This window comes from Molothrus aeneus, chromosome 15 (assembly GCF_037042795.1).
Source record: "Molothrus aeneus isolate 106 chromosome 15, BPBGC_Maene_1.0, whole genome shotgun sequence".
Classification (NCBI taxonomy): domain Eukaryota; kingdom Metazoa; phylum Chordata; class Aves; order Passeriformes; family Icteridae; genus Molothrus; species Molothrus aeneus.
The window spans coordinates 18,341,248-18,351,469 of record NC_089660.1 but is presented as its reverse complement, the minus strand read 5'-3'; the positions used below and the strand labels follow the sequence as shown (position 1 = coordinate 18,351,469).

At 43.7% G+C, this 10,222-nt stretch overlaps 1 protein-coding gene across 1 annotated transcript; it reads left to right on the top strand.

Annotated features, from left to right (window-relative positions):
* Positions 1-853: 853 nt before the first annotated feature.
* LOC136562875 (kazal-type serine protease inhibitor domain-containing protein 1-like) lies at positions 854-9,842 on the top strand. Its single transcript, XM_066559943.1, has 4 exons — positions 854-1,808; positions 7,122-7,282; positions 7,985-8,129; positions 9,467-9,842. The coding sequence occupies exons 1-4, from the start codon at positions 1,352-1,354 to the stop codon at positions 9,610-9,612; spliced, it is 909 nt and encodes a 302-aa protein (XP_066416040.1). The 5' UTR covers positions 854-1,351; the 3' UTR covers positions 9,613-9,842.
* Positions 9,843-10,222: the final 380 nt, after the last annotated feature.

Below are 10,222 nucleotides of genomic sequence, written 5' to 3'. Positions count from 1 at the left end.
AAACTGTGATGCACGTAGGATTATTTTAAGCTAGCACCCAGAGACATTTGCTTTGTAGCTAGTGGTGATCTTTGACCCATGGCATTGAGCCATGCTTGCAGGGCTGCAGGTCCATGATGCTTCACTACCACCCCCACAACCAGGAAGATGAATTGCTGGTGAGCTGCATATGGTTTGAACAATGGTAACAGCAGTCCGTGGGCTACAAAATCTCAGCAGCAGGGCAAAGGAAGGGAGGTTTCTGCCAGGAGATAGGGAGCACATCTAAATCCTGAGATGGAGAAAGAACAGTACAACACCTGGTGAGAAATGACCCTGCAAAGCCATCTCCCTGAACTGGCAGCCATACACACACAGGAAAAGCATGGAAAGAAATCCAAGCTACCTCTTTCATCTTCCTTCATAACCTGCAGTGTAAGCACATCTTAAGAAACTAAGGCAAAGAAGTGCTTTGAAAAGATGATCACAGGATCTAATACTTGAGCAGAATCTCCTTCTGAAGCTGCAGCAGTTTGCTCAGTTTGCCTGTGCTCTAAACCTTTGCACATTGTTCTTAGAGCCAAACATGGACCACGTTATTTTGTGTTGCAAAGCACGGACACCCATAAACACCGAGCAGAAAATATATGGAGAGACAAACAATGGGTCCTTTAATGATTACAGGCATCTTTCATCTTAAACCTGAGAGTTTAAAGTCAATTGCAGCTAACTTGGATTGCCTCTTGCTTGTATAGAGCCTGTAAATAAAGTGTTAATTCAGAGCCCTTAGCTGTGATCAGGAATGCATCACATTTGGTGTTGCATCAAGCTCTAGTCTCTAGAGTAATGCCCAAGCCCCAGGGCACTGGGGTGCTACTTTGTACACATATTTATCTTTTTGTGGACATCTATTTTGCCTGATGTAGGGGAGGGCCACTCATAGCAGTAACTTTTTTTATTTTACACTCCTTGTCCCTGTCCCCCTTTCCACAAGAGCTGCAATGTAATGTTTCAGTAGAGCAAGGCTTTGCAAATTTGGCTCAATGAGACATGGAGCAAACAGCTTTTCAGAGAGCTTCAACTCAGCTGTCAGAAGGGGCAGTTTGGTCTTTGTGCAAGCAGTACTCACATTCCAAACTGCATTAGGGAAAAGCTGCTGAGTTTTTATGCATTTTTATTATCAGTTCCAGATTAGGAATCTGATACTAATTTTTTCTTAAAGCCAGTGTTCAGAGTACAGCTTATATTCTAAAACAAAACCAGGATTGTGATGTTTTTCTCTCACTAGCTTGCTCTTTTTTGGTTTGCTTTTTTTTTTCCTCTCCCTGGCTTTACTCCAAGGACCTCTTCTGCTTTTTGCTACACTCTCAAGATGAGGCACCGGATGGTTACAGCAGTGCTGGTAGCACTGGTACAGGTTTCACAGTGTTTCCCTGCCTTGTACCACCGAGGCTGGTGGAGGCTGCTAAGGGAAGGAGATAGTTGTGGAAAATGTGATTTGGCACTCTGCTCTGAGCCCAAAGACTGTCCAGCTGGGGCTGTGCTGGATCGCTGTGGCTGCTGCCCGGAATGTGGGAACGTGGAAGGTCAGATCTGCGACTTGGACCAGGGCAATCATTTTTATGGGCAATGTGGGGATCACCTCGAGTGCAGGTTGGATGCTGATGAAGCAGGGTTTGGGGAAGTCCCTGAACCCCAGTGTGTGTGCAAATCTCAAGAAAGCATCTGTGGATCTGATGGGAAAACCTATGAAAACATCTGTCAGTTCAACAAGGCTTATGCTGCGAAAAGAAACATCAGCATGAAACATAAAGGGCCATGTGAATCAGGTAATGTGTACAGAGGCACTTCCAAACTGAAAAAAAGAGCTGATTCTTATCTTCAGACGTGTTACTAGCTACTCTAGCCTAACTTCATTAAACTAATACTGTGTTTTTGTTACAATTATCATTATTCTGTTATAATGCAGAGACACATTTTTAACACAAAGTTAAAAATGTGTTTCAGCATCTGGTACTAAATCTTGTCTTTTATAAGCCTCTATATTAGACTAGTGGATTAAATCTCCTAAAAAGGCATCACTCTACAACATGGGTCTGTTCTGAATAATCAGAGTGTGATTACTGTAATCAGAGTATGATTTTTTTTCTACAAAAGTTGTATGTGGAGTTGGGAATCGGTAAACAGATAGGATAGTCTGGGAGGAATGGGCAAATGATTATTATTGTAATAGGACTGACTTAAAGTGGTGATAGCAAAGCAGATCTCATTTTATATATATATATATATATATATATATATATATATATATATATCCTGTGTATACATATACACACACAGGTACATGTGTGCATGTGTGTATCCACCTGTGAGGATACATGGTAAGCAGTGAAGCAGGGGCAATAGAAGAAGATAGGGTTTAATTAACAGCTCTGTTCTTTTTACCAAAAAGTCCAATTCAGAATCATCATAAAATCTAGCTAACCCATGAAAGAGAAATCCAAACAGTAGAACAGAATCAAGCTGAAACAATTTCCCTAAAGGACTCTTAAAGTGCTCAGTTGTCTCTGTCCATTGTTAGTGGAAGGATTCTTAGGTGGGCATACAGGGGACTCCTGCTCCCTGCTCATACGCTGTTCCCTTTCTTTGCATTACTACAAGTCATTACTCCTGGGCATCACTTAAGACATGACTATAAAATGAAAATGTGAAGAGGTTTTTTTGTTTCTAAATGAGAAACTACTGTGGGTTTTTAAGTTAATCAAATATTTTCTCAAATGAGGTAGAAGAGGTCTGTGGGTCACAAATGGGCCACAGCTCCAGGAATCTGAAATTGCAGCTCTGGCAAAGGACTGGGAGTAACTTGGGTATATTTCACCTGCTCTTCTCTAGCCGTCTTAGACTGTATCCTGTGCTTTTATATTGAATCAACAAGGGATATTGACCACTTAGAAAAATTGATGAACAATTAATATCAGGCTTCTTTCATCTTTCTCTAGCTGAGAGAGAAGGATCCATTAGAGAATCCTTTATTTGCTGTCAGGGTATTAAGGTGGGAAACAAGGCTTGTCAGGAAAGAGACATGCATGCCAGCCTGCAATACAACTGAAAGTCTGTTCGGTTGGGAAGGGTCTTTGTTTGGGACTCGGTAGCGGTAGTTCTTGTGGCATAACCCCTCCAGCAAGATTTCGACCAGAAGTGTCCCTTCCTTAGCAAATGCCGGTAACTTTGCAGCAGCGGCGGCAGCCCCCAGTCGCCCCCGAGGCGCATCGCGCTGCTGCTCCTCCAGCAGAAGGATCTTGGCTGCTCTGTTCTGCATGCAGGCATCACCCCCAGCGCTTTCCCACTGCTTCCCTGGCTCCCCAGAAAATCTGGAGCCTCTCTCCAGGAATGCAGAGAATTATCCTCACCCCTCAGCTTTTTGAATTGCACAGAAGCCTGCGCAAAGTTCACAGCTGTGTCACTGCTGCGCGGTTTAGTTGAAGAGGCTGTGGCGGAGGAAAGCGCCCAGCTGGAGCGTGCCCGCGCTGGGCAGGGTGCTGGACTGGCAGCGCCCGGGGTCACAAATGCCCTTCTCCTGTCCCCGAGATGCCGCTCCCCACGCTGGCTCGGAAGCTTTAGAATCGGCCGGAGCCCGGGGCTCGGAGGCGCTCGGAGGGGCTGCAGCGGGCGCGGCGGGGCACGGCGGGGCTCGGAGGGGCTGCAGCGGGCTCGGAGGCGCTCGGAGGGGCTGCAGCGGGCTCGGAGGGGCTCGGAGGGGCTCGGAGGGGCTCGGAGGGGCTGCAGCGGGCACGGCGGGGCTCGGAGGGGCTGCAGCGGGCTCGGAGGGGCTCGGAGGAGCTCGGAGGGGCTGCAGCGGGCTCGGAGGCGCTCGGAGGGGCTGCAGCGGGCTCGGAGGGGCTCGGAGGCGCTCGGAGGGGCTGCAGCGGGCACGGCGGGGCTCGGAGGCGCTCGGAGGGGCTGCAGCGGGCACGGCGGGGCTCGGAGGCGCTCGGAGGGGCTGCAGCGGGCGCGGCGGGGCTCGGAGGGGCTCGGAGGGGCTGCAGCGGGCACGGCGGGGCTCGGAGGGGCTCGGAGGGGCTGCAGCGGGCACGGCGGGGCTCGGAGGCCCCAGCCCAGCCCGGCCCAGCCCAGCCCGGCTCGGAGGGCGCCGCGCTCCGCCCCGGCCGCTCCGGGGCAGCTGGTGACAAGAGGCAGCAGGAGCCTGGCTCGGAGAGCCGCAAACGCTACAGCACGGGCTGTCCTGACGGCAATTTGCATGCGGAACAAACACTGAGCGCTGTGGGGTTTTGGTACCAAGCTATAAATATAACCTTCACTCAGCTCAAAGTACTTTGTTTTGTTTTTCTCCCCTTTAAAGCATCTGCTGTTTGCTCTTGATGCCAAATGGACTAATTGTATACAGCAACCAATGCATAAATAAATAACAATAAACTCCTTTCATCAGAGGAGTACAGCCTTTCATCTTTCTTCTCTTGCCAGAAAAAGAAGAAAAAGGCCTAGCTCGCTAAAGAAACATGGAAAAATTCTTTCTTTTTCTGAAAACTAGTTTTGATCAGTTTATCTAATAATTTACCAAGGTTTCTAAGTACATTGATTATGTACAGATTCTCCACACTTAAGCCATCCCCATTCACATTCAAACATTTCTCACTGACAATTTAATGAACTAACAGAACAATATAGCAGTGATTCTCTTTATATTTAGCTGTGTCACATGATTTATTTTAAATGTAAATTTTGGAGTTAAAACAAATAAACAAGACAAAAATTTCTGCCATTTCCATCTAATCAGATATAGATTAGCAAAAATTAATAACGTACAATATGAGAAAAAATATCCTATTAAATATGTAATTAATTGGTCTGGAGTGATGTCAGGTTGATTGTGAAAGGTAAAACAGTATTTTGACCTTTCCTGGCTTCTGGTTTACATTTTCTATAACACAGAGGGATAATTCATGACTGACTGGGACTGTAAAAGGAAAGAATCAGCTCCTGCCCATTCAGCTCTGGACACCAGGACACCAGAACACTTACCTTAGCTATCAAAAAAAATTATCTACTCCAGGAATCAAAACGACACATTATCAAAACAGTACAGCTCTGTTTCTAATCAGTTATGCAAACAAAATACACATAGATATCATGGGAGAATTTGTCTGAACACAAAACCTGAAACACTCAAAAATAAAGTTTATAAACTTCTGTTTAAATTGTAGAATTTAAATTAATTTGTAGAATTATAATGAATAATAATGTAGAATTACTTTAATTTTCTTCCATAAAACACAGCAAAATTATATTGCGAGGTTGTAGTATTTTATTTCTGAAGTTTGGGTGGACAGTGAAAGTACTGATGGTGTGTTGACATTCAGAAAGGGCAGTTTGGTTAGATCAGAACTGCTGCTTGCTGTGAGCTTGGTCTCAGGTGATGCCAGTCCTGGTCAGCCCGGGACTCAGCTGCAGAACTGGGACCAAGCCCAGACATTTCCCAGCTGTCTGCTGTATTCTCCTCACAGGTAATGGAAAGGGGAGTATATCAGACCCTCTGTGATCAGTTCATAGGCAAAAAAAAAAAAACCAAAAACATTCTCATCCAAGATATTCAGTTAATACTGATTTGAATAAAGATTTTTCAAATAATAGATTCTGAATCTGCAGTTCTCGTGAAAGAACAAGCATTTAAGGATTTAAGTTTCCTAGTTTGGAAAACCTTACTTTTAAAGAGTAGGAAGATTGTTTAATGAGGCATTTATAAATGGGAAAATTGACCGTTTCCTGTATTTTTTGCCATTAATTTTAATCAGGAATATTAATTTTAATATTTTTCTGCACACGCACTAATCCTTAAAAACTGACAAATGTGTTATAAATTGTTGAAATTGTTGTTATAAATTGTTGAAAACATGGAACAGGCTGTTAAAGTTTCAAATGCCAAAGAATAAATGCTGCACATAGGTATTGATTCAAATGTGCAAGTAAAAATATATTAATTATTTACTTGAAGTTTCTATTTCCAAGCATCTGGGATGTGTGGAAAAAAAAATTTAATACAAGTCAAATCACCCAGAAAATGCATTCCTTTTTGAGCACTGGTCTGGAAATAGAAAATAGGTTTTAGAAGGCAAAATATTTCTTGTTGTCGACAAATAGGTCAGGGGAAAAAAGCAGAGATCTCCAAGACAGGAAATCTGTGCTAACAGCAAATCCACTGTTTTGTCTGTGGCGCCGGACGCCCTCGTGCCCCGCTGAGACGGGAGAGGAGCAGACGCTCGCACGCTGCAGGGGGATGGATGGATGCGCCCGCCATCAGCTGTGCCAGCGCTGGGGATGGGCTCCGGTGCCTCCGAGCCCCGGGCTGGCTCCCTCTCGTGGCTGCCGGCAGCTTTCGCTTCGGGAAAAGGGAAAAAGGAGAATTCCGAGGCAGTCAATAAACGCTGGAGGGGGTGACAGTGCGAGAACATGAGGAAACAAGTGGAAATGTAACAAGTACAATAAGCATAACATGAAATCTTACAGAAATAATTGAATTTCAGTCCTTTTCATTCCTAACACCAATATTGGATGACATCAATAGCAATTGAGGATAAATGTAAAATTCATTAATGCTGTTGTAACTTGTGACTTCCATGGGTACCAGTGCTTGACAATGTTTAGCAGCTTCAAGGCAATGATGTACTCAGAAAATGCCAGCAATAGCAGTGTTTTGCCTTTCAGCTAACCAAAATGTGACACATTCAGAGCTGTCACACAATCAAATCACTCTGTGCCTCATGTGCTGCGAATTTCCTGTGGTAGTTCCTCTGAGGCCCAGGTCAGGCACTGGTGGCTCTGCTGAGGGGGCTGAGCCTGGCCACAATGACAGCTCATGGGGCAAAATAAACCCTCAGTTTCAGCTCGGGTTCCACTATCATCTGCAAGGGGGAAAACAGACCTGCATAAGCATTTTTAGAAAGCACAGACACAAGGTTTTCTGAGCTTTAAAAGGTGCTTGGAATCATGTGGCTCTTTGCAGTGTGTGAGACCCAAAAGGTAAAGACAATCTGATGGTAGGCTGTGAAGCAGAGATTAGTTTAACAAACCTTTTGTTTGTGTTCTTTGTGTACTGCCTCCTAAAGCACCTTGTTGGCTCTTTGCAGCTCCTGTTATTTCTATGCCACCTCAGGATGCCCAGAATTACACTGGCAATGATGTCGTTTTTGGCTGTGAGGTGTCAGCCTATCCTATGCCACAGCTTGAATGGAAAAAAAAGGGGAATAAAATGTTTCTGCCAGGAGATGATACCCACGTCTCCGTTCAGGTAAAACTTGAATTTACCTTCGCATACAGTTTGGGAACAGGAACAGGGTGGTTAATCTGTGAATTCCTCCTACAAAACACAACACTGTTGCAATAAATAGATTCCCAGTAGGGGCCCTTTGACTATGCAAAGAATGATGATTTCTGTCAGTGCTTCGGCAGTCCCAGCAGAAGGAACAGCCAGGGTACCACTTATGCCTCTTTAGGAGGCTTTACTCCAAGCCAGCTGAAACTGTCATGAAGTGTGAAAGTGCCCATGGAATGTCATGACAACCCTTAAAACCTGGCTGCTGAGTGTCAGCTTGGTCAAGCCCCCTTGGCCCTAACAATTCCCCCAGACTCACTCCCCATCTCATCCTGAGCTTGAGCATAGGTGGAATGCTCTGAGAAAGCAGCAAGTGGTGCTGGGACAAGGGATAGGAGGAGCACTGGGAAGAGTGGCATGAAGGGCAGCAGGAATGTGAGCACTGTGCAGGGTAGTGAAGGTGCAAGAGCAGAGACAGGAAAGCATGAACTCACAGGTGCAGAGTAGCAAGAAGGTAAAGCACAATCCAGCAAGAATAAACAGAATCAAAGGATGATGGCATTAAAAAAAAAAAAAAAGCAAAAGTTGTAATGATATTTAATCCATCCACAATTATTTTGAGAAACATCATGGTATCTCCTAGCTACTTAATTTCAACCATTTCTTTTTTTCTCAAAGGCAAGAGGTGGGCCTCAGAAGTATGGTGTGACAGGCTGGCTGCAGATTCAAGGCCTCAAAAAATCAGATGAAGGCATTTATATCTGCCACACCAAAAATAAGCATGGTGCAACATATGCCTCTGCAAGATTGAAAGTCATGGATGGTAATTTTTTTTAAATTTGGATGTAAAATTATAAAAATGCATACAAGCAGGATGCAAAGGATGGGGTTGTTGGAATGAAAATGAAGCATAGGAGAAATTACCCAAAACTAACCATGTTTTCACTATTCTGTGTGCTTTTATTTTACTTTATCCCCTAATGGTTTATATAGTAATATTTTGCTGCAAATTATCCTGGCTTCCAGAAAACAGAAAGCTGTGGATTGGAGCCATACAGCTGAGACACATCATTCCACTGTCCTTATCCCAGAAAAGTCCTTTGATGTTAGCAGGACCCAGAACAACAGCTGGGGTAACTGAGGGAGTCTTTGAATCATGGCAGGTTTGCTTAGCTGTTTATTTTTCATAAAATTAGGAAGGAAACAGTTGTTGTTCCTTAATGAGAGTGGTTCAAAAGATGTAAGAAATAGCTTTGCTATTGATTTGCTTTGTGCCCAGCCCTCCTCCATAGAGAAATGTTTTTCCTGGCAAATTCAGGATAAAAATGTGTTGTCATATTTACCTCCTGGACTAGGGGAGTTTGTCACTCATCCAGTTTCTATAAGTGGCCTTCAAAGCTTTATTTTCTCTGGGAATATTTGCAGATGCACAGGAGCTGTGGAAGACTGATACCATAGTTTACTAGTATTAGGAATTAAATGCATTTTCAACATATCTTCAGCAGAGCAAAGACATGGACCTGTTAGAGTGGGTCCAGAGGAGGCCATGGAGATGCTCCAAGTGCTGGAGCACCTCTGCTCTTGAGACAGGCTGAGCAAGCTGCTGGTGTTAAGCCTGGGGAGAGAAGGCTCTGGGGAGGTCCCTGTGTCTTTCCAATCCCTAAAGGGGGAGTACTAGAAGGAGGGAGAAGGACTTTTTATACAGGCAGATAGTGGCTAGACAAGGGAGAATAGTTTTAAACTAAAATAAGAGAGATTTAGATTAGATGTTAGGAAGAAATTCTTTACTCAGAGCATGGTGAAGTACTGACACAGGTTTTTCAAAGGAGCTGTGGCTGCCCCATCCCTGAAGTGTCCAAGGCCAGGTTGGACGGGACTTGGAGCAACCTGGGATAGAGGAAGTGTCCCTGCCCATGGCAGGGAGTGGAACAAGATGAGGTCTAAGATCCATTTCAAACCAATCTATTCTGGGATTCCATGATTCTATATAGAAATTTGCTCATGACCTTCAGTGGGATGAGGTATTGGCTAAAACCCCTGTCCTTTTCATAGATCACAAGGATTCAGAAAATCTGGGTTTGCTGTAAAAATCCAAACCCAAGCCTTCCTCTGTGTTCCTATCTTCAGCTAATTTAATCTGGATTCAATTACATCTTGCAGGCCCGTCTCCTGCATTTGCATTCACTGCTGGCAGTAGAAGTGCAAGCTACAGCGTTGAATACGAGGAGTATTATGACACCTCTGATGAGGAAGATGATGAAGAATACGAATCCGGGAACTACGATAATGAAAACAATTCTAAATAATAATTTTTATACACCTCTTGTCCAAATCCTTTCACACTGTTATATTTACCAGTAGTCTCTGTTCTGTAAATGGCTCTTCTGATAACACACATACTTACTTGTCTATCCACCTTCCTGAAATGCAGCTTTGGATGATGTGTATTGTGCTACTCACCAGAAGTAAGAACAGTTGTAACACCATATATTTAGATTATTAAATAAAATGCTTCAGCATGCACCTTCCAATGAAATATGCCAAAGGGATGAAATTTTATATTAATTTTTAAATTATCTTTTAATTTCTTTCACACATTCTAATTTGTTCAGCAAAAATGCCAATAGTTTAACAAAATTTTTATTTATTTTCTATCAATTTTCTTTTTTTCTGTAAAGTACTAAAAAATATCAAGAGATTGTTCACATGGCAACAAGCCTAAGTATGGAGGTTGCAAAACAGTCTTTAATTTCCTTAGTTCATGTTTTCTCATAAGTTTCACCAGGATTTTCCTTCTCATATGAAATTTTCTGTGGCTCGTCAAAGGTGAATTATCTGTCTTTTGGGGGATGTTTTTGTTTACTGTTAATAGATACGTGAAGAAATCAGGGTCTAAAGGCAGTAGGAACTGTTTTA

Coding starts and splice junctions, on each gene's coding strand:
- LOC136562875 (XM_066559943.1), top strand. CDS start 1,352: ATGAGGCACCGGATGGTTACAGCAGTGCTGGTAGCACTGGTACAGGTT. Junction 1,809..7,121: donor TAAAGGGCCATGTGAATCAG/GTAATGTGTACA, acceptor GGCTCTTTGCAG/CTCCTGTTATTTCTATGCCA. Junction 8,130..9,466: donor AAGATTGAAAGTCATGGATG/GTAATTTTTTTT, acceptor TACATCTTGCAG/GCCCGTCTCCTGCATTTGCA.